General features: G+C 35.9%; 1 protein-coding gene across 1 annotated transcript; it reads left to right on the top strand.

The window, feature by feature from the left end:
• Positions 1 to 1,996: 1,996 nt before the first annotated feature.
• Positions 1,997 to 18,745, top strand: LOC139116301 (RNA-binding protein 7-like). The gene is made up of 2 exons (XM_070678926.1): positions 1,997 to 2,167; positions 12,479 to 18,745. The coding sequence occupies exons 1-2, from the start codon at positions 2,078 to 2,080 to the stop codon at positions 13,145 to 13,147; spliced, it is 759 nt and encodes a 252-aa protein (XP_070535027.1). The 5' UTR covers positions 1,997 to 2,077; the 3' UTR covers positions 13,148 to 18,745.
• The last annotated feature ends 6,941 nt before the right edge of the window (positions 18,746 to 25,686 follow it).

The raw sequence follows: 25,686 nt of genomic DNA, 5'->3' as shown, positions 1-25,686 counted from the left end.
TATAATTACTTCACACTCAATTCAAACATAAGTGCTTTCAAAAACATTTGGTGTATTAATGACGTCATTGTTTCTGTAGACATTGATGGAACATTTACTATTGATTCAATTTTGTTGTAAAGAAAATGCTTTCACCTCTAAGCACACTTTCCCTTTTGCCAAATCCTATCTCGTCCTGGGCACCGTACTCCTCACAGAATGGAAGGGGGTAGTCAGTTGGGAGGATTCTTCGTTGGCATGTACATGCAAACGAAAAGTTTTCTCAATATACCCCTTCTCATTGGCGGTTAGGTGGCTTTTTTCTGCAAGATGTAAGGTGTTTACTGTCCCATTTCCTTGCAAATTTCTGTCGCTTTTTCTTGTTTCGGATGTTTCTTTTACTTTCTCCTATTCAGTGGAGATTTTTCATGCACCTCGCATCTTGCCTTTTGTCATTAACAAAATTGTGCTTTTTTTCAGATTTAATTGGTTTCCTTCCCCATGTTGCAAGTGATATAGCTACCTGTTTGCCTTTTCACCAGTTCTCTCCGTATCGCTCCAGCATCAGTATCATAGCCATTTTGCAGTTTTTGCTGATTTTTTACAGTCCAATTTTGTTTAGTATTTTCAGTAATTGACCATCATTTGCTGTAAAGCATTTGTCAGATTTCATTTTTGCTTTTTGTCTCAAAATTTGAATTGTTTTGATTTTGTACTTGTCTGTACAGGAGACTATTTTTAGTAATAAACGTTTATTTGAAAAATCAAAATCTTCTTTCTTCTGACTTCTTGTTCTTCTTCTTCAATTCTTTTTCTGTAAATTGATTAAGTGTAACTGAAATCTCAGAAACTACTGATCATATCACTATGAAATTTCACAGCTTGTTCAGGGGTAGGGAGGAGTGGTCCAGAGTACACAATTGGACTTCAATTGATCACCATGACCTTGACAGTCATATTGAATTTTTTAAAAGTTCTAAAATTCAATCCTCTAAGAAACTTATTTGAATATTGGGCAGATGCTCAAGCCAACAGTATGTTGGTTGAAAGTATATTTAGTTTCTGGATCCACAGTGATTCTATATTTGTTTTGGGAGCTATCATCTGGCCAACTGATTTGCACAGTAATTACAGAAATTTCAATAATGTTATGGTGATGAGTATTGAAAAGAATGCTATACAGGGGTGTCTTTTTGTGGCATATTGTTGAAAGAGATTGTCAAAACGTAGTCTAAGAGATGTCTTAGTCTCACCCACAATATTGTTTTGAGGAATGTTTGCATGTGATGAGGTTCATCCTCTGACAGCTCGGTCAATGACTTCATGAGTTAGTTCTTCAGTGCTCCCCTTAGTCCATTTCCTGACCGGTAATTATAGCCATTGCAATCACCTGCACCCAGACCGCATGCAAGATTCCAACCTTTGGCATCAGACTGCACGATTAGTACATCAGTCTCAAAATCACAGGTTTAATATAACTTCATCATTGATTGACTTTGTAACACAATTTCATTGTTTAAAGTGTAAATGGTTTTCTTTATTACTTTCATCTATATTTTAAGCATGAGTACAGTCTCTCTGTATATATTGTCAATTATACAGCACACCTGAAGAAGCTCCAGCTTTGGAGCGAAACTTTGTGTTGCAAGTTCCTTAAAATGTGCATGGACTAAACAACCGGGCGTGATAGTGTGTTTCAATCAAGGGGGGGAGAGAGAGAGAGAGAGAGAGAGAGAGCAAGGGGGGAGAGAGAGAGAGAGAGAGATTGAATTTCTATTTCACCTCACTGTTTTATTATTTCATCTTTTTGTTTTACATCTGGCTCGGGGTGGGGGGACACACTCTGCTTTCCACATTTGGAATGGGGGTAAGCCACTTTTGATGCCAACAGAATTATCCAGGCATGTCACCCCATGCCAAAGAAACAAAGCAGTGTCTGAACAGCAAGCTTGAGCGCCGCCACCGACAGGTACGACTTAGGTCACATGACAACATTCGAAACCAAATCTGAATCTCATTTCAATGATACCTTGCTTGGGCTGTGCACCCGTACATTGAACAATATATTCTATGTGTGTTTGGAAATCAAACCTCTAAAATGACAGGAGAACAAGTCGATCGCACTCTGTGGGTCGGGAATTTAGATCCTAGGACGACCGAAGAATTGTTGTATGAGCTGTTTGTTCAGGTCGGTAAACTTGTATGACGCTGGCAGTGCAGTGGTAATATACCACTGATAGGTTGATAGGTGCAAAAACCAAACTCACCGACTGCCTCACCGCAGCGCTACAATTTTGCAGCTATGTTGTTGACTGTTGTTGTTGCCCAGGATGCAAGAGATGTGTGTCCCGAAACGTCGAAACGGCACGCGTGACTTTCTATTCTGACTTCAGAGATGCTGCCTAGTACTAGTAGAACCATGGAGGTAGTCTCTTCCCACCTCCATGTAGAACCCAACCGCATTGAATTTCTCAAGTTTGCCTGTCCCGCAGACGCGACATAGGTTTCAAATTGTGAATTTACGTCTAGCAACATTCCTCCCACGACATATACAGTAGGGATGGCGGAAGTGGATATTTCGTTTATATTTGGCCATGCATTGTGCAGTGCATGGACTAGCCCTGCGGACAGGTCTATGTGTTCCCGGCGTTATACGGCCTCCACCACAGCCCTGCAACAGTCCATAAAGATAACTGGCGAGATTCAAAATGGCGATCTCCATGGGTAAACAACTTGTCGAGTACGTTATGTTTCAGAAAACGAGTGGTTTTGGACGTTAGGAGAACTTAATCGTATCTTTTCTGGGGTCAGTTAGGAGGTAAAGGTAGGCAGGGAAAGGATTTTGCCCCGATAGAGCAGACTTTCGGCCAAAAAGACCGTTCTTTCGTTGCGGTCCGCATCCGGACCGCAGAGTCCCCAGTTATCTCCATGGACCGTTGCAGGGCTGTGGTGGAGGCCGTATAACGCCGGGAATAGACCTGTACGCATGGACTGGCCTTGCTACGGATCCGTAGCCCTACCACTCCCTTTGCTGGTTGTGTTGGGGGAGTGGTAGGTGAAATTCACTCCCCCAACACAACCAGCAAAGGGAGTGGTAGGGCTACGGATCCGCAGCAAGGACTGGCCCTGTGTACCGTGCTGTGTGACACACAGCATGGTACGCAGGGCTATGCATGGACATACCATGTGGTACGTCCATGTGCAAGTTAGTGTTTGTCTCGTTATACTATAGATCATGGACGTAAATGTATAGATGTACTGTAGTACTGTAGAACTCTGTTTCAATGGACCTTTTTTCGGTTATCGACGCCATCTTGGATAGGGGGCAAATGGCGGTACGGTCACGATGCTGAAGTTAGACCCGGTTTTGGATTCGGATTCAGTTTCGGATTCGGTTTCTGATTAGAGTGACTGTAAGAAATTTTATATTTTCAGCTGATTTAGTCATACTGCGGAATATTTCATTTTCACTTGGAATTTATTTTCGTTACTCTTGCTGGAGCTTTTTTCAGCTAAAATAACATCCAAGCAGACTAGTCAAAGTGAAAATAAGACTGTGAAACTATGAAAATCTGTTTCCAGCTAAATCAATTCAAGTGAAAATAAAATGGTCTGCAGTACTTTCATATGCAAAGATAATACTTGTCATCAAGAACAAGTTTTACTGGATTACCTGTCAGCATATGTAGTTTTTAGTCCCCACAGACACCGTCCGGGGGGACTTATAGGTTTGGTCATGTCCGTGCGTGCGTGCGTCTGTGTGTGTGTGTGTGTGTCCGTGTGTGCATCCGACCGTTCACGCAGATATCTCAGACATGCCCTGGTCAATTTCTTTCAAACTTTGCACAAGAATAGTACCCAACCTCATACAGATGCACGTAGATTTGTTTCACAATGCGATCAAATTTGGCCGTGTTAGAGGACTTTTTATTTTACACCTCCATAGACTCCCATGTATAAGGCCAAGAAAAATAAAAATTTAGTTTCTCATCGTATTCTTGCCAATAGGATGCAGTGACACAGTTTTTAGTCCCCACAGATAAAGTCCAGAGGGCTTATAGATTGGGTCATGTCCGTCCATGAGTCCATCCGTTCAAGCAGATATCTCGGACACTTTGACAAAATGTCACGTGACCTTGGTGACCTTTGACCTCAAATATACATATTTGTCCATAACTCAGCAACCACAAGTGCTAAACCTTTCATATTTGGTATGATGGGACACCTTATGACGCCACATATGGTACCTCATTAATTATGCACATATCTAATTTTGAGCAACACATAGAGCTAGTGGTCTGAATTTTTTGCTCACGTGTTGACACACGTGGGCATATGTCGCAGCGATGTCTGTCTGTCTGTCTGTCTGTCTGTCTGTCCGTCTGTCTGTCTGTGTACTCAATATCTCAAAAACGGCTCATCAGATCAGAATCAAATCTGGTACATAGATTCAGTTTGCATATGGCAAGAACTGATTAGTTTTTGGTGGGTGTGGCTTGCTTACTTTTTGATCATTTGCATAATTAATGATTTTAGAAAAAACTGATATATATTGACAACAACTGCACACAATTTGATGAGATTCGCTACAAATGTTGATCACACCAAGATATATCAGCTTTGAAAGATATTAAGGGATGACATGAAAGATAATTACTAATTTGCATGTTTAATGAAATTTCCTAATTAAGAGTATACATCTGGATTTACTGGATCAAAATTGACGAAACTTGGTATGCACATTGAAGATACTATGATTTAACGTTATTGAAAGTCATTAAGCATTTTACTTTATCCAAATCCTAATTTGCATATTTAATGACCTTTTGAAATTAAGGCTATATATTTGAAGTTACGTGACCAAAATTGATGAAACTTGCTTTGTACATTAAAGATACTATGATAGAATATTATTAAATGTCACTAAGCATTTTTACATCAGCCAATTCCTAATTTGTATATTTTATGAACTTTCCTAATTAGGGGTATTTATCTGAATTGACGAGACCAAAGTTGATGAAACTGGCTATGTACATTAAAGATACTATGATAGAACATTATTGAAAGTCATTAAGCATTTGAAGTTTAGCCAATTCTGTATTTGCATATTTAATGAACTTTCATAATCAGGGATATTTATCTGTATTGACAAGACCAAAGTTGACGAAACTTGCTATGTACATTAAAGATACTATGATACGACATTATTGAAAGTCATTAAGCATTTTTACTTCATTCATTGATGATTATACCAGGTTATATCAATATTGGAAGTCATTTCGCATTTAAGTTTTCATGTCAGCTAATTTATAGTTTGCATATCTAATGAGCTTTCAAAGTTTGGAATATATGGTTTGGAGGACTTGACCAAAGGCAATTACGCTTTCTATATATAATGGTGATACAATGACAGCAGTCAAAGAAATTAATATTTTTTTCAGCTAATTACATATTTGAATACTTAATGACCTATAGAGTTAATCTGTGGTGAATTATGTTCATTATGTTGATCATAATACTTTCAATGAAATTGCAAACATGTAACAAAGGTTCAAATTTACACATAACTGCAATATATAATGAAACACGTGAGCATTTACAGTTCATATCTGGTGGTATATAGGGATAACTTGGCAATACAATTTTTTTTGACAAAATGTCACATAACCTTGGTGACCTTTGATCTCAAATATACATATTTGTCAATAACTCAGTAACCACAAGTGCTACACCCTTCATATTTGGTACAATGGGACACCTTATGACGCCACATATTGTACCTCATTAATTATGTGCATATCTAATTTTGAGCAAGCCAATAGAGCTAGATGTCTGATTTTTTGCTCACGTATTGACACGTGAGCATATGTTGCAGCGATGTCTGTCTGTCTGTGTGTCTGTCTGTCTGTCTGTGTGTCTGTGTGTCTGTCTGTCTGTGTGCTCAATATCTCAAAAACAGCTCATCAGATCAGAATCAAATCTGGTACATAGATTCAGTTTGCAAATGGCAAGAACTGATTAATTTTTTGTGGGTGTGGCTCGCTTACTTTTTGCTCATTTGCATAATTAATGATTTTAGAAAAAAACGGCTATACATTGAGAATGACTGCACATAATTTGATGATATTTGCTACAAATGTTGATCACATCAAGATATATCAGCTGTGCAAGTTATTTAGGGGTGACGTGAAAGATAATTACTAATTTGCATATTTGATGAAATTTCCTAATTAGGTATATATATCTGAATTTACTCGATCAAAATTGACGAAACTTGGTATGCATATTGAGGATACTGTGATTTAACATTACTGAAAGTCAATAAGCATTTTTACTTCATCCAAATCCTAATTTGCACATTTAATGACCTTTTGAAATTAAGGATATATATTTGAATTTACATGACCAAAATTGATGAAACTTGCTGCTATGTACATTAAAGATACTATGATAGAACATTATTATATGTCATTGAGCATTTTTACTTCAGCCAATGTCATTAAGCATTTTTACTTCAGCCAATTCCTAATTTGCATATTTTATGAACTTTCCTAATTAGGGGTATTTATCTGAATTGACGAGACCACAGTTGGCGAAACTGGCTATGTACATTAAAGATACTATGATAGAACATTATTGAAAGTCATTAAGCATTTGAACATTAGCTAATTCCTTATTTGCATATTTAATGAACTTTCATAATTTGGGATATTTATCTGTATTGACTAGACCAAAGTTGACGAAACTTGCTATGTACATAAATATACTATGATACGACGTTACTGAAAGTCATTAAGCATTTTTAGCTACTATAGACTATAGTCTATAGAAGCTATTGGGATGGGTATCCGTCCGGCGTCCGTCGTCAGTCTGTATGTATGTATGTATGTCCGTTTGTGAGGCGTCCGTCCACTCAAATATCTTGAGAACCGCAGTACTTACTGATTTGATATTTGTTGTGTAGATGAAAAATACGATTTGAGAAACTTTTTTTTAATTTTTTGATATTGTTGAAAATAGGCAAATTAATGCCAAAAAAGGTGTTTTTGGTAAAAAATCTTCTTCTTCATAACCGCTGGTCAGACAGCTTTGTTATTTGGTATACAGGTCCCTAGGGGTAACCCAACTTAGATTTGTTCAAATTGTGATGAAATATGCAAATGTGTATTTTTTACGGAATTTTTTTGTCATTTTTGGTCAAAATTTGACTTACATTGTATGTAATTCTTGTACTGTATAAACCCTATCAATTCACCCAGAAAAAAATAATTAATATGATTTTAAATAATTGAATTAATTAGGAAATCATCAAAGCCAAAATAATTTTAGTGTAGATTTACAGAAATTCAACTTTTTTTGACAGTTCATAGTGAAATGCTTACCATCTTGGAGGATTAAAACATGTAAAGGCAACTTTCCTGAATCCCAACTTTGACATATTCTGAACCGTCATTTATTGTGCCCTGTATGTTATCTAAAAAAAATTGCTCAAAATAGTCAATAGAGATAGAGATAGAGATAGAGAAAGTTCTAATTTCCATTTATGGTTGACTTGGTAAGGATAAAATAAAATTACTTTTTGAGGAAAAAAATAGAGTGGTCAATTAAAAGAGTGGTCAAAGTGATAGGGTTTTTATGGTAAAGCTGGGCTGTATAAAGATTCCTCATGTGCTATTTATAGCAATTATGCAATCTGTGTAAACAGTGCAATGAAAGTGTAACATGATTCCTTATAATGCTTTTGATGACCTTGAACTTCTTAAGTTTCAAACCTTTGTCTCTTCAGTGTGCTTTCTCTGAGTATGTACAGTCTCAACTTATCAACAGAACTCCTACAATGTTAATCAAAGATATCCACCTTCTTCATCAGTACATGTGTCACAAAAGGTTATTCTCTACATAACTCAACAGAGCTCTGTCAACTGTTGAGTTGCTTGTTCTTTCAAAACCGCTGGTCAGACAGCTTTAATATTTAGTTTACTTGTCCGTAGGATGACCTTAGTGAGATAATTTCATACAGTAAGGAAATACTTAATTTTGTATCCATGTCTATAGTAGCTTCAGGGACTTTGGCCCTATGTTTACTTCATCCAGCTCCTAATTTGCATATTTAATGAATTTTTGAAATTAGGGATATATATTTGAATTTACATGACCAAAATTGATGAAACTTGCTATGTACATTAAAGATATTATGTAGGCTAACATTATTGAAAGGCATTAAGCATTTTTGCTTCAGCCAATTCCTAATTTGTGTATTTAATGAACTTTCCTAATTAGGGATATATACTTGGATTTATTTGATCAAAGTTGGCATAACATGCTATGTACATTGATGATTATACCAGGTTATACCAATATTGATAGTCATTTCGCACTTAAGTTTTCGTGTCAGCTAATTTATAGTTTGCATATCTAATGAGCTTTCAAAGTTTGGAATATATAGTTTGAAGGACTTGACCAAAGGCTATATAACGTGGTGATACAATAGTCAAAGAAATTAACTATTTCTATTTCAGCTAATTGTGTATTTGAATACTTAATGACCTATAAAGTTAATCTGTGGTGAATATTGTTCATTATGTTGATCATAATACTTTCAATGAAGTTGCAAACATGTGGCAAAGGTTCAAATTTACACATAACTTCAATATATAATGAAACACGTGAGCATTTACAGTTCATATCTGGTTGGTATATAGGGATAACTTAGCAATACAATTTTTTGACAAAATGTCTTGACCTCAATGACCTTTGACCTAAAATATACATATTTGTTCATAACTCAGTAACCACAAGTGCTACACCCTTCATATTTGGTATGATGGGACACCTTATGACGCCACATATTGTATGTCATTAATTATGTGCATATCTAATTTTGAGCGAGCCAATAGAGCTGGCTGTCTGAATTTTGTATATAGGGATAACTATAGGATAGAAAGTTTTTGACAAAATGTCATGTGACCTCGATAACCTTTTACCTAAAATACATGTTTATGTCAATGAATAAGTAACCACAAGTGCTATGTCCTTTATATTTAGTAGGATTGGAGACCTTATGACAACACATGCTTTACCTCATTAATACAGCTATAAAATTGGCAGAAAATCTGCTCAGCGGTTTATCTGTCAAGGAATAAAAGTGTATGTACAACAGCCCTGGCAAAACATGTTGATAATAAATTACAAACGTTATTGAAAGTAGGGTTTATGCAATTTGTATGTGAAATTGATTTGTTGGGTGTGGCTAATAAAAATTGCCTGTGGCAAAAAAATTTGATCATTTTAGCCTCACTAATAGACTGTGGCCACAATGAAAAAATTCCTAGCGCCAATACTGGTTTATGTTAATAAGATATATCGAAATTAGGATGAAATCTGCTATTTTGTATTTTTGGGGGCAATTTTTAGCTCACCTTTGGTTATACCAATGTGAGTTTATCGTATAAGCTGAAGTCAATGGCGTCTGTATGTACTGTATGTGTGTATGCAGTGTTGTCCTTAGAAGCCGGGTGCCGGGTAAATAACCCGGCTGTTTTGCATTTTTTCCCGGCTACTTTTAACGTCATTAGATTATTTTATAGACCTGTAATTTCGGGATTGCACTGCCTGCTGTTAGACGGCACACGCCTACGATTAGCAGTTTCGCGACCCCTTTCCCCGCATGGAACTGCACAAACATAAAACAGTTTCTAAATACCCGTTTGTGGCTTTTTGTGACCGATATTTTATAGTGTGATTGGCTGATGGACGCCCCTATGGTGCTGTCTTTGTTACGAGCAGTGTAATTGGTTTGATTAGTATGAAGGTCATCTTAGATCATTATTTTTAACGATGGCGTCAAAAAGAAATGTGGCGTCGGCCACTGGCACCTTGCCGATGGAATGTTTTACCCGAAGAAAGCCCGTTCGAAAGGTATACTTGATTCCAAAAATATATTTAGTTTATATATGAAAAACTTTAATTTCGCTGAATTTGTGAGAAAAAAGCCCCAAAAAGATGTGATTTTGATCGACGATTCGAAGTTCATGAGACTGCAGCTAGTTTTCCGCCGCCGCGCTGGCTGCCAACGTCACGGTCACTACGAGTATGATCTTCTCAACAAATCAAGTTATTCTCAGAGCAATACCGACGCGTTTTCTAGATTTAAAAAAAAATGAGCTAGAACTGATTTTTTTAGAAGCAACTGTTTATTTGAATGGTTATTTTTTTCATTGATTATTTTTACGTACTAGGATCCACGGTGACAGGCATGTGTGTTGCCGACCGTTGCCGACCGGCGCATCATCGTCACGGCTCACGGCTTCACCGTGGCGCTGATCCCCTGTTGCTTAAGACAGCAGGACAATACGTCATGGATTCCGGCATGGGTTCGATTTCACTGTGCTTCTCCATGTTCTCCATGTTGGGTTGCCCGATAGTGTCTTTCGATGGACCCTCTGAATCATTTTTTTTCACGGACTCGTGGAGTAAAATTGAAAGAAAATAGAGTTGTTTCCTTCCGACGCCTTGCTGCATATCTCCTTTGATCAAATTTGGGGACAGCGAGACGCGATGATCGTGCGCGATTTGCATTTAATTTGTTGCAACATTTCTGTCAATCACTTCTGTAACATACGTTTCAGAAACTATCGCTAGCCTGAAAATTAGCAACTGACATGGTAACGTGCCTCTGACTCGACGATGCCGATTTTTCAGACTACACTCAGAGAATCCGAAACTTTACACATAAAATGAGTGATTGACAGAAATGTTGCAACAAATTTAGTGTTAAGCGGGCACTCATCTCGTCTTGTTGTCGCCTAGGCTCAGTCGCGGAGAGTGCTTTCGCAACCGTTTGCGTATAGAAATCTCATAACAATGGAAAAATGCGTAGAGACTCAATCCAATGCGTAATATTATTACGCATTGGATCGACTCTCTACGCATTTTTCATTGTTATGAGTTTTCTATATACGCATTTTTTCCCGTAAATACGAACACTGTTACAGTGAATTATCTTACCGATGTTTTTCTTAAGAAAAGCGAATGTGTAGAATAGAATGAGTTTGATGGTTTGGGGAAACTACTATGTGGTAATGAAGAATGGGAAATGAGCAATGAAATGAGCAGACAGCGGGTGATTTAAGATTAAATGTTACATCTTCACTGCAAATAAAACCATAAGTGTGTCATAAATAATACAAACAAAACAAAATCATGTTTGTTTGTTTTGTTGTATGTGAGCCACGTCTAAGACACACAACAAAAGTACTGTTTCAGTCTCAGCCAAATGTCACCTCAGATGCCACCAGAGAACACCATTTTCACTCCAAAATTTCATTTTTTGCCTTGCGAGAGGGGGGACACCCCCTCTCGCGCTCCCCCCTCGTTCGCTACGCTCACTCGCCGCTCGGTCGCTTCGCTTCCTTGCAGTCCACCCGTCTACTTTCTTAAATTACCCGCCTACTTTTAAATATAAGGACATCACTGTGTATGTATGTATGTAAATACGTACATACGTACAGTATGTCCGTCAACATCAAAAACATGCAAACCGCTGCATATTTCAGCTTGGTATTTGGTGTGTGACCTTAAATGACCTACACCAACCCAGGATATGTTGTGAGAGAGTTTTGAAGGCTGTGAACATAATTTTGTCATATTTGGTATCAATTTGCAGTAAAATTTGATCCAGAAAACAAAGCTGAGGTAAATTTTTTCATTGCAAACCAATTTTTGCAACTTTTGCATGTAAGACACACAAGAACTGATGAGAAATTTGGATTCAGGATAATTCCAGATGTCGTAATCCCCCCACAGTGGAAGGCATTTCACTATCTGTAACTGATTTAAGTGCTGTTTACATTTGAATGATAGCACTCATAGCATTAATTAAAACATCCCCAAAGTTGTAAATACATTTCCTGCCATTGGTCTTATGTAATGGGTGGAACATTTGATATTCAGGAGGGGGCAGGGGATAGAAGATTGATGAGGTAGCGTTACTTTTTACCTGATCGCTTGTACATTTTTTCCCACTCTTTATTTAATCCCTACTCTCTCACCGTTTGTTTTTGTCAAGTTTCTCTGTCTAATTTTTTTGTTGACATTTGCTTACGTATGTAGGATCTGCTTGTCCCCTTGCTAAAGTTGATATGCATGTTCCTAAAGATGACCTCCAGTACCTAAGTTGCAGACCTTATTTGCTTTTGTCATTCTTGTTTTTCTGGTTAAAATATTTCTTGAATTTACCAATTCAAACTGAATGTGAGCACTCTGTCCTTGACGGTATTTTTTGTTTGATGTCATAGGACTGGTAGATTTCACTTACTTTCTTTAGTTTTGGAGGGACACTTGTAGAAGTATTCTGTACAAGTCAATGGTTACACCTTGTGTTTATGCTTGAGGTACTCATATTTCAGACTGTACAATGAAAGTATATAGAGTCTTGTACGTCAAATACACTTTGTGTGAGAGTTTTGTGTTTCAGTGCTGTCTTCTTTTTATTTGACAGGCTGGACCACTCATTGATGTGAAAATAGCAAAAGACAAAGATGGCAACAAACGCAACTATGCCTTCATAGAATATAAACATGATATATCAATACCATACACAATACAGCTAATGAATGGCATCAGATTATTTGATAGAGCTCTCAACCTGCAGTGTCGACCGGGGAGTAAGCATATTGCAGCTGTCAATGCTATGGGCAGGAATAGTCCATTACCAACACCAGAGGGCAGAAATAGTCGACCTCAGACTCCCAACACTCCATTAAATCTAGTGGATGCTGGAATGGATTGTCCACATTTCCACCGATCGCATTCTATGCCAGATAATTTGTCATCCTTTGCTAATCAACGAAGAATGTTAATGTCAGGAGGACACCCCATGCAGAGGTCATCCATGCTGGATCAGTTTAATTATGAACATTATAGACCAATGGATTATGGATCATCACCACAGGAATATGGTCGGCAATATCTTGACTATGGTCGTCCAGAGTACAGCAGAAAAGAGTATGAACAACGGGAATATGGACGCCCACAGGATTATGGCCGACAAAATTCTAGAGGTCACTTACCACATACACCACTCATGTCACAAAGATATAGATCTTCAAATATGCCACCAAAACAGCGTCAGCCGTCAGGACACCGAGGCCATTATGGTTATAGTTAACGTTAGACTGATGGAAATAATTTTAAAATCTTTCACTACGAGAAAGTTAACTTCCAAAGTACTGCTGATCATGGATTGGGAATGATTTTTAGTTTGCACATTGTAATACTGTTTTAGAAATTTAAATTCTTTGCTGATTATCCAGTCAAACATTACATTAAGATGATCTCACTTCCAGGGTTTGTAAATATGAAGATTATCCCAAACTGTAAATGGATTCACCAGCACCGAAGATGTCTATTCCTATACAAATTGAGCCTAGGAAAATATTGAATATACTATTGCTGGCAGGCAAAGTTGAGTTCTTGGTGAATTCCAGTAGTGTTTTACAATCTCAGATAAGTTTGTTCAAGTGCATGTACAAGTATGTGTTACTTTTGGATTTAGGTAACACAGTCGCCAAAATTGTTAACCTGCAATATTTCTTTGGTATGGAACCATAATACAATTCATAGTTTCTTCTGTTTATCAAAGGAAACGGATTATTTGATGGTCTGATGATAAAATGTATGTATGTCATGTCATAATGTGGCAAATTGGAGTTTTTAGCTCCGCTGTCAGCAACGCAGAGCTTATCAAATAGGTTGATTATCCGTCGTCGTCCGTCGGCGGCGTCCGTCGTCGTCAGTCAACAATTGTCTTCTCCTCTGAAACCACAAGTCCAATTGCTTTGAAATTTTATGTGCAGTTCACTTGGGGTGACCTCACTTCAGTTTGCCCAAATCATGGTGAAATTTGCATATTTGTATTTTTGGGGCATTTTTTGGTGTTTTTGGTAAAAAATCTTCTCCTCTGAAAGCGCTTGTCCGATTGCTTTTAAATTTGATATGCAGTTTGCTTAGGGTGACTTAAATCAGATTTGTTCAAATGGTGGTGAAATTTGCATATTTGTATTTTTAAGGCAATTTTTGTCATTTTTGGTAAAAAAATCTTCAAAAATCTTCTCCTTCAAAACTACTAGTCAGATAGCTTTTATATTTGGTACATATGTCCCTAGGGATGATCTATTTCAGATTTGTTCAAATTGTGCAGAAATATGCAAATTTGCATTTTTAAGGCAATTTTTGCCATTTTTGGTCAAAAATGTATTTCTCAAAAAGTACTGGTCTGATAGTTTTGAAATTTGGTATACAGGTTTCTATAGATGAACTAAGTAATATATATTGAATTTCTGATGAAAACTGTAATTTTGTATTTTTGGGGCAATTTTTGCCATTTTTGGTCAAAAAATATGTATTTCCAAAACTACTCATCTGATAGCTCTGAGATTTGGTACAGAGGTTTCTACAGATGAACTTAATGATATTTATGGAAATATGATGAAATCTGCAATTTTGTAATTTTGGGGCAATTTTTGCCATTTTTGGTCAAAAAATGTATTTCTCAAAAAGTACTGGTCTGATAGCTTTGAAATTTGGTATACAGGTTTCTACAGATAAGCTAAGTAATATATATTGAATTTCTGATGAAATCTGTAATTTGTATTTTTTGGGCAATTTTTGCCATTTTTGGTCAAAAAATGTGTATTTCCAAAACTACTTATCTGATAGCTTTGAAATTTGGTATACAGGTTTCCATAGATGAACTAAATGATATTTATTGAAATAATGATGACATCTTCAATTTTGAATTTTGGGGGCAATTTTTTCCTATTTTTTGTCAAAAAATACGTTTCTCAAAAAGTACTGGTCTAACAGCTTTGAAATTTGGTATACAGGTTTCTATTTTTATTTTTGGGGGCAATTGTTGCCATTTTTGGTCAGAATATTTTATTCCCAAAAAACTACTCATCAGATAGCTTTGGTTGACATGTTCTTAGACATGATCGGATGTGATATAATCAAAGTATGATGAAATCTTCAATTTTGTATTTTTGCAGCTTATTTTAGCCACTTTTTTCTGGCCACTGCAGTGAGTTACCAAAGATTTCCACCTTCTTCATCGACATGTGTCAAAAATAGTTATTCTGTACATAAACACAGCGGAGCTATATTGGCCGCTAGGTCGCTTGTTAGTCGTTTATATCTGTGTTCAATTGGATTTCTCACTGTAGTGGAGTTTTGCTACATTTTCAATTACAAATTGTAAGTCCGGGACAATAAACAAGCGTAAGTGTAATGCTTATAAGGCCAAACAAAAAAATATGTGCTGTTCCGATTACCCGACCCAACCCAATTTTAACCCCCCGACCCTAGACTTTTTAGAGCCTCGTAAACCCGGAAGTAAAAATAACGGTATGAAAAAACGTGAAACGCATGAAATCACGCGAGAACTATGACAAATCGCGCGAATCACGCGAGAACTAATACGTCATTCTTCTAGAAGTGATGCCAGACGCTCATGAAAACTTGCGACATGATGACATCGACACTGACAGCTGTTGCACACCGAACGGTGTCCGGTTTTCAAACTGCTGTATCTCAAAAAGTGTTGGGTCTAATTCAATAAAATTATCGATAAAAAAAATTCCAATTCAACTGCTCGTTCTACCATGGGATTTTTTTGAAAATAAAGAAAAAAATATCGTGTCATTTTAGCGCTCAAAATCCAGCATTATTTTTCGCCATACAGCGCTGCAGCGTGCCGTACTGCGGCGCGGCACGCACATTTCTCAGGCCACTACCCCCCATATGTTAGAATGGAATGGCTCGTTACAGTATGTTGTTCAGTGCCTAAACGGCGTTTTGTGGGTAGGTTTTCGCTAAAATGCAGGGACAATTTTCAGTGATCGGAGTTAGTATACCAAACAGCAACTGTTATATTAAATTTGTGGAAAGTTTGAAGCATTTTCACGGCCGTTTTTTGATGTAATCTTTCATTTACCTTGTTGTTGTCATTTCCGAACCGCGCCATGCACAGCGCGGCCATGCAGGCCAAGTGAAAACCCGGAAGTGTTTTGTGATAGTGAATCGAGCAAAATTTTGGTCAATTTTACTTTTTATAGTCATTCTATCATTACAATATAAACCCGTACACCAAAAACTGTGTGTTAAGGTCAGTTCTGAGTAGTTTCAAAATCTGTGCGTTGGGAATTTACCGTGAATTTTGCCGTACCTAGTACTTCGTTGAACACTTCAATGATGTACCGGTATGGGAATAAAGTCAGCATGCCATGGTTATTATTATAATAAATGTATGTAAACAACCTTAAACGTAAACTGGGGAAAATGACAGATAGGGGTAGTGCAGGAATCGGGAATTGATAAACAAGACAAGTTGAAAGATGGGCAAATGAAGAGAGAATGAAAAATCTAAGGAAAGGAAAGGAAAAAATCATAACCACGGCTCTAGATTTCAATGCTAAAGGAAAATTGACTACAACAAGATGACAGCTTTTTAGGGGGGAGTAATATTCTTGTGTAAAAAGGACAGCTCCAGGGGGATTATTCTGTACTGTGAGTTGATCAGTTGAACAATGACTTATTTTATTCATATTCCTATGATTTTTGGTTTTTTGAATATCAGAATTTCTCAAATGTAACACTTAAGAAATTTTACAGATCTAATTGTTATTACTCAAGTTTAACTGTCCAAAATTTGACAGAGCTAGCTTAAAAACTCTGAAAATTACAGTAGTTTGAAAATGGCGAAAAATAGCTTTTTGACTGGTAGTATACACATAACATGCGCGGTGCCTTCCAATTAATTTTCAACTCTGTCTCACAAAATTTTTGGCATTTTCAAGTCTCTGTGTAAAGAAAACAAAAGCTCCTTATACCGTACTCTTACAATATATTGCACAAAAAGTATTTTAAAGCAGATTAGTTAGAGAATTAATGTTATTATACAACTATATTTTTTCATAGGGATACCCACAAAATGACTCTCAGCCATATGTTGAAATTTTTTGACCTTTTGTCAAAAAATCGAGCATATTTTAATTCTAAAAAAATCGTAACCCTGGAAGTAGACAAGATAGAACCATTATTCAAACAGTTTTTGATCCTGAGACAAGATCTTCAAGAAAACATACAATTCAAGTAAGTTTAACCGAGAACAAAAAAGGGCCTGGTATGCCTACTTATAGCAGGCCTCGTCTCAAACAAAATGGTGACTCGCGATGGACATAACGTGTACTCAATTTTGTTTCGCAAATGCGATCATGGTGAAGAAAGGTCGATTTTTGTCTTCTGTTAAACAGAACCGAACATTCGAAGAAATTTTGGAGAGAACACCATCCAGGTTTTTCTGAATGTAAAATGTATTCTATTCAAGTTGAATGTGCCAGTGATGCTGCTGGGGCGTGGTTGTAAGTACAACAGACAAATATACAGGTTGGCGAGGCTACAAACAACTTCAACGTAAAGCATGTGCGTTTTCTTGCGAGTGACTGCTAAAAGCTGAGGATTTACCTTTAGATAAACAGTTCACTTTCGTGTCAAAGAATTGTTATTCAGCCATATCAATTTCCATGGCAGTCTAATAAACCACACACTTCAATTCTACTGATGAATATTTTATTTTAATATATTGGTATTCAATTTGAGTGCGTTTCATGAGGAAATTGTTCACTGGTAGTTTGTTTGAACGCGTACAAAATGCACATTGAGAAATAAAAAAAAAAATGAAAAAAAAAAATTCCCTACTACCGTACCTACCCTATTTTTTAAAACCATGTAATCGGAACAGCACATATTTTTTTGTTTGGCCTAATTCAAAAGCTAGCTTCTGCATACAGAGTAATTATTATAGGGCTTGAATGGATGATGTATCAAATCAAACAGAATGGGTGTAACATCAAATCAAATGGTAGTAGACTGAACTGCAATCATTTGACATCTTTGAAGTGTCACCACTGAATTGTACAATAATTAATGACGGTGCTGTTTTTTGAGAATGCATGACAGGTTTCTGCTGCTTTCAAAATCGTGAATTGTTCTTATTTTCATAAGCTTGTCAGATTTATTTTTCAATCTTAAAACTGGAATTTTCACATTTTACTTGGTTTTATATAGATAATGTGAAATGACTACCTTGACATTTACTCTTGAATGCACCTATTCCAAAAGTAATGGTACACCTACTTGCCATAAAAAGGCCACCTCCATAGTCAGTTTTCCCCATCCCTTGTTTGACCACTATACACAGGTTTGGCTGCATGTGTTTGCTATCCATGGTCATTTTCCTTGTCCCTTGTTTGACCACTATGCACAGGTCTGAATGCATGTGCTTACTATCCATGGTCATTTTCCCCGTCCCTTGTTTGATCACTATACACAAGTTTGACTGCAAGTGCTTGGTAACTGTACATAATCCATTATCTTGAAAACCAATTAACCAACTGTTTCATTGAATCAATCTTGCAAAGAGTCTTGAATTTTAAAAACAACAAGCAACAAAATTACACCATCCACAGAGAGATTCTTAAAATCTACCGACCTACATTATTTTCACTAACTTGAAGAGCTTCAAATGTAGCAAGTAAACAATGGCAATCACAGTATTGAACATGCAGTCTCATTAATTGATTATGATCAAATGGACTTTTTTCATGACTTTAAAACAGCATCCTTTGTTACACTTGACCACAGATGATCTTTGTCAGCTAATCTATGGAATTCAATTTACCCTTATTAAAGTCTAAGCTTATTTATTAAAGTTGGCCGATAGTTGGTTGTCATGGGTAGATCAACTGTCACTGCACACCACAGGGTATTGCGAGCAATATCCGTCTAGAAGTTATGAATGTGATCAATAAATGTCACGTATTCAAGTAAACTTTTTTTCATTATACCCGATACAAGCCTTACCTGTCTAGTGTGTGTGTATTACTTTACCCTAGCTATCTCTATATAGTATTTCAAAGAAAACAGTCCATATCTGTTAATTGCCCTCCCTAATCCCCTCCATTGATTTGTCCTGCAGATCAATGTTGGGACTTATCGCCCTGACCAAATGACTCCTTAGCAGCTCATAAGATAGGAGACTGCTTATGAGCTGCTAACGAGTTATTTGGTCAGGGCGATAAGCCCCAAGGTACAGGTGATCGGCAGAACAAATCAATTAAGGGGATTAGGGAGGGCAATTAACAGATATGGACTGTTTTCTTTGAAATACTATACAGAGATATCTAGGGTAAAGTAATAGACACACTAGATATGGGTAAGACTTGTAAAATGTAAAATAAAGTTTAATAAATGACATTTATTGATCATATTTATAACTTCTACATGAATATTGCTGGCGATACCCTATGTTCACACACCTTTCATTTCCCATCAACAAGGGCTGTTATAGCGGTTGTCAAGTAATATGGCAATAGTACCCACATACATATTAGAATGTCCAGAAGTGATGACAATAGACATTGTACATTTTACAAGGCACTACAGACTTATTCCTTTTCACGTTACTAAACAACAACAATGGAAATTCATGTTTAAAGTCAACATCAAGACATTTTAACCGGGTTGTTAGTTTTATTGTGTTTGACATTTAGATTCAGAAGAATAATTTTTAGCTCACGTGTGTAAACACGTGGGCTATTGTCATAGCGATGTCTGTCTGTCTGTCCGTGTGTGTGTGTGTGTGTGTGTGTGTGTGTGTGTGTGTGTGTGTTAGTGTGTGTGTGTGTCTGTCTGTCTGTCTGTCTGTCTGTCTGTTTACACGATAACTCAAAAACGCCTGAACGGAGTCAGGTCAGATTTGGTACACAGGTACCATGTGCTACTTGCAAGAACTGATTAAAGTTTGGTTAGTGTGACTTGCATATTGATGAAGTTATGCAATATCGTTTTTTCCGTACAATGGTTTCCCCATGGAGACGGTAATGACAGTGTAGACATATATTAAGAAATACTGCACAAAATTTCATGAAACTTTTCACAGGTGACAATCTAAGAACATTATGATGATAGTGTTAGTGTAATGTCAATTATCTTCTCATTTGAATATTTAATGAACTTTTGTTATTAGTGAGATAACTCTGAAATAACTGCACCAAACTTGATGATACTCGCAACAAATATTGATGTAATATATATTATCTAATTATATTTAGAAGCATTAGGCAGTGTCAAGTTAATAAATAGCTCATTTGCATATTTTATGAAAGTTTGTAATTAGTCATATAACTCCAATATAACTTCACAAAATGTGATGAAATCTGCTGCAGATACTGATCCGACTGATATCTAACTGTAGTGTAAAGCATTTAGTAGTGGTAAATTAATTAAGGGTTCATTTGCATATTTAATAAACTTTGTAATTAGGTATATAACTCTGAAATTACAGCACCCAAGTCAGTGAAATTGGGTACAGATATTATTTTGATAAATATCTAATTGTAGTGAGAAGCATTTGGCAGTGTCAAGTTAACAAATAGGTCATTTGCATATTTTATGAAGTTTAGTAATTAGTGATATAACTCCAAAATAACTACACCAAATATGCTGAAATCTGCTGCAGATACTGATCCGACAGATATCTAATTGTGGTGTAGAGCATTTAGTTGTGTGAAGTTAATTAAGGGTTCATTTGCATATTTAATGAACTTTGTAATTAGTGATATTACTCCAAAATTACAGCATTAAATTTGATGAAACTTGCTACAGATGATGATCTGATAAACATCCAATTGTACTGAGAAGCATTGAGGAGTGTCAAGTTAATAATTAGCTCATTTGCATATTCCATGAAGTCTTATAATTAGTCATATAACTCCGAAATAACTGCATCAAATGTGATGAACACTGCTGCACATACTGATACGACAGATATCTAAGTGTGTTGTAAAGCATTTAGTAGTATAAAGTTAATTAATTGTTCATTTGCATATTTAATAAACTTTGTAATTAGGTATATAACTCTGAATTTTCGGCACTAAAATTTGTTGAAACGTGCTACAGATATTGACTTGATAAATATTTAATTGTGCTATGAATCATTGAACTGTGTCAAGTTAATGTAAGGTTTATTTGCATATTTAATGAACTTTTTAATAAGTGAAATTACTCTAAAATTACAGCATTAAATTAAATAAAACGTGCTATAAATGTTGATCTGATGGATATCTAATTGTGCTTTGGGAGTGTCAAGTTAATTGACAGCTCATTCGCATATTAAATAAGGTTTTGTAATTAGTGATTAAACTCTGAGAGTACTGTGCGAATTTTTAAAAAAAACCTGCTACATATAGTGATAACATATATCTCATTGTTCTGTGAAGCGTACTACTATTAATGAACCTGTTGTAAAACACGTGAGCATATTCAGTTCATATCTGGTTAATACTTGATCACAAAACACCATTGGAATTTTTTTAAATGAATAATTTGCTTCAATATCTATCTTGCATATAAGTTGCATATACAAGCAAGGATAAATATAGCTGCAAGCAGCACCGCCGGGGCAAAAGCAATCTTAAGTGGGAAAAAGAAGGCAAATGTAATCAGAGAGGGCAAAGATCATCACCATTACATGTCTTTTATGCAAAAAAACTTTCGTTCCTTATGTTACATATGTCAACCAAAAATCAGAACACTAGGTTTATTGGCTAGCTCAAAATTAGATATGTACATAATTAATGAGGTATTGCATGTGGCATCATAAGGTCTAAGATCGTACTGAATATAAAGGGTATAGGACTCTTGATTACTGAGTTATGGACAAATATGTATATTTGAGAAAAAAGTCATCGAGGTCACATGATATTTTGTCAAAAGAATTGTATCCCATAGTTGTCCCTATATAAAAAAAATCAGACCTCTAGCTCTGTTGGCTTGTCCAAAATTAGATATGTGCAAATTTAATAAGGCATGGCATATGGTACCATAAGGTATCACATCATACCAAATATGAAGGGTGTAGCCCTTGTGGTTACTGAGTTATGGACAGATATGTATATTTGAGGTCAAAGGTCATCGAGGTCACGTAACATTTTATCAAAAAAATTGTATCTCATAGTAATCCCTATGTACCAAAAATCAGACCTCCAGCTCTTTTGGCTTGTTCAAAATTAGATATATTAGGTCTCCATCGTACTCAATATGAAGGGTGTCGCCCTTGTGGTTACTGAGTTATGGACAAATATGTATATTTGAGGTCAAAGGTCATTGAGGTCACGTGACATTTTTAAAAAAAATTGTTTTCCGTAGTTAACCCCATATACAAAAAATCAGACCTCTAGCTCTATTAGCAGGCCCAGAATTAGATATGTGAATAATTAATGAGGTACAGGATACTGGGTCATCAGGTCACCCAGCATACCAAATATCAACGGTGTAGCACTTGCTGATACAGAGTAGTTGACAAATATGTATATTTGGGGTCAAGGGTCATCAAGGTCATGTGACATTTTGTAAAAAAAATTGTTTTCAATAGTTATCCCTATATACCAAAAATCAGACCTCCAGTTCTATTGGCTTGCCCAGAATTAGATATGTGCATAATCAATGAGGTAAAGGATGTGCTGGTCATATGACATTTTGTTAAAAAACCTTAACACTGATACATGTCCCTTTGTACCAAAATTAAGAACTCTAGCTCTAGTTTGAAGGCTGGAATTAGATATGTGCATAATTAATGAGGTATAGAAATATGCTAGGGTCATAGGTCAAGTTCATCCTCAAAATATTGATTTGCAGTTTGATCCCCTGTTGGTCATTTCTCAGTAGTCACTAGCCCCCGGCCCCCCAGGACTCTTACATAGGCCAGAATAAGCCATTGGTATAGCTTAGCTGCAGAGGTATAGGGGAGGTCACAGGTTATTAAAAATCAGGAAAATAATACTTAATAGGTCAAGTTCATCCTTAAAATATTGATTTGCAGTTTGATCCCCTGTTGGTCATTGTTCAGTAGTCACTAACCCCCAGACCCCCAGGACTCTCACATAGGCCAGAATAAGCCATTCGTATAGCTTAGCTGCAGAGGTATAGGGGAGGTCAAAGGTTATTGAAAAATCAGAAAAATAATACTTTAAAAATCTTCTTCTCATAAACGGCAAGGTGAAAATTCCTGAAATTTGGTATGTAGCATCTAGGTAGTATGGTCTAAAAAGTTTCTTAACAGATTTTCGATTTTTCAATTTTCATGCAAATTAGGTGAAATTAAAATTTTTAATAATTAATAAAAGCCAGATCATGTATCCAATCAAAATATGAAGGGTCAGGTGCACCAGTACTCAGTATGCTTAATATGCCCTGCAAATTTGAAAAGGCTGCGCGCAACGGTTTTGGAGATCTAGCTTTGCAAAGAATTTACGGAAGAAGAAGAGGAAACATAGGGCCAAAGTCCCTGAAGCTACTATAGACATGGATACAAAATTAAGTATTTCCTTACTGTATGAAATTATCTCACTAAGGTCATCCTACGGACAAGTAAACTAAATATTAAAGCTGTCTGACCAGCGGTTTTGAAAGAACAAGCAACTCAACAGTTGACAGAGCTCTGTTGAGTTATGTAGAGAATAACCTTTTGTGACACATGTATTGATGAAGAAGGTGGATATCTTTGATTAACATTGTGAGTTCTGTTTAATAAGTTGAGACTGTACATACTCAGAGAAAGCACACTGAAGAGACAAAGGTTTGAAACTTAAGAAGTTCAAGGTCATCAAAAGCATTATAAGGAATCATGTTCACTTTCATTGCACTGTTTACACAGATTGCATAATTGCTATAAATAGCACATGAGGAATCTTTATACAGCCAGCTTTACCATAAAAACCCTATCACTTTGACCACTCTTTTAATTGACCACTCTATTTTTTTCCTCAAAAAGTAATTTTATTTTATCCTTACCAAGTCAACCATAAATGGAAATTAGAACTTTCTCTATCTCTATCTCTATCTCTATTGACTATTTTGAGCAATTTCTTTTAGATAACATACAGGGCACAATAAATTACGGTTCAGAATATGTCAAAGTTGGGATTCAGGAAAGTTGCCTTTACATGTTTTAATCCTCCAAGATGGTAAGCTATGAACTGTCAAAAAAAGTTGAACTTTCTGATAATTCTACACTAAAATTATTTTGGCTTTGATGATTTCCTAATTATTTCAAATATTTAAAATCATATTAATTATTTTTTTCTGGGTGAATTGATAGGGTTTATACAGTACAAGAATTACATACAATGTAAGTCAAATTTTGACCAAAAATGACAAAAAAATTCCTTAAAAATACAGATTTACATATTTCATCACAATTTGAACAAGTCTAAGTTGGGTTACCCCTAGAGACCTGTATACCAAATAACAAAGCTGTCTGACCAGCGGTTATGAAGAAGAAGATTTTTTACCAAAAACACCTTTTTTGGCATTAATTTGCCTATTTTCAACAATATCAAAAAATTAAAAAAAATAGTTTCTCAAAATCGTATTTTTCATCTACACAACAAATATCAAATCAGTAAGTACTGCGGTTCTCAAGATATTTGAGTGGACGGACGCCTCACAAACGGACATACATACATACATACATACATACATACATACAGACTGACGACGGACGCCGGACGGATACCCATCCCAATAGCTTCTATAGACTATAGTCTATAGTAGCTAAAAACAGTTTCTCAAAATCATATTTTTCATCTACACAACAAATATCAAATCAGTAAGTACTGTGGTTCTCAAGATATTTGAGTGGACGGACGCCTCACAACGGACATACATACAAGCAAGCACAGTTTAACTTTCAAATTAACATTGTAAGTAAGTTCTGTTGAATAAGTTGAGACTGTACCTACTCAGAGATAGCACACTGAAGAGACAGATGTTTGAAACTTAAGAAGTTCAAGGTCATCAAAAGCATCATGTAACACTTTCATTGCACTGTTTACACAGATTGCATAATTGCTATAAATAGCACATCAGGAATCTTAAAGCCCAGCTTTACCATAAAAACCCTATCACTTTGACCACTCTTTTAATTGACCACTCCATTTTTTTCCTCAAAAAGTAATTTTATTTTATCCTTACCATGTCAACCATAAATGGAAATTAGAACTTTCTCTATCTCTATTTATTTGACCACCCTATCATGACAAACTATTTTGAGCAATTTCTTTTAGATAACATGCAGGGCACAATAAATTACGGTTCAGAATATGTCAAAGTTGGGATTCAGGAAAGTTGCCTTTACATGTTTTAATCCTCCAAGATGGTAAGCATTTCACTATGAACTGTCAAAAAAGTTGAACTTTCTGATAATTTCTACACTAAAATTATTTTGGCTTTGATGATTTCCTAATTAATTCAATTATTTAAAATCATATTAATTATTTTTTTCTGGGTGAATTGATAGGGTTTATACAGTACAATGATTACATACAGTGTAAGTCAAATTTTGATCAAAAATGACCAAAAAAATTCCTTAAAAATACAGATTTGCATATTTCATCACAATTTTAACAAATCTAAGTTTGGTTATCCCTAGGGACCTGTATACCAAATAACAAAGCTGTCTGACCAGCAGTTATGAAGAAGAAGATTTTTAATAAAAAACGCCTTTTTTGACATTAATTTGCCTATTTTCAACAATATCAAAAAATTAAATAAAATAGTTTCTCAAAATCATATTTTTCATCTACACAACAA

Source organism: Ptychodera flava, chromosome 17 (genome assembly GCF_041260155.1).
Source record: "Ptychodera flava strain L36383 chromosome 17, AS_Pfla_20210202, whole genome shotgun sequence".
NCBI lineage: Eukaryota > Metazoa > Hemichordata > Enteropneusta > Ptychoderidae > Ptychodera > Ptychodera flava.
Note: the sequence above shows the minus strand (reverse complement) of the source record. Positions and strands in the feature narration are given on the sequence as shown.

What these genes read in the sequence shown, in the direction of transcription:
- LOC139116301 (XM_070678926.1), top strand. Translation starts at nt 2,078, where the DNA reads ATGACAGGAGAACAAGTCGATCGCACTCTGTGGGTCGGGAATTTAGAT. An exon ending in TGTATGAGCTGTTTGTTCAG is followed by an intron (nt 2,168 to 12,478) that starts GTCGGTAAACTT and finishes TTTATTTGACAG; the next exon opens with GCTGGACCACTCATTGATGT.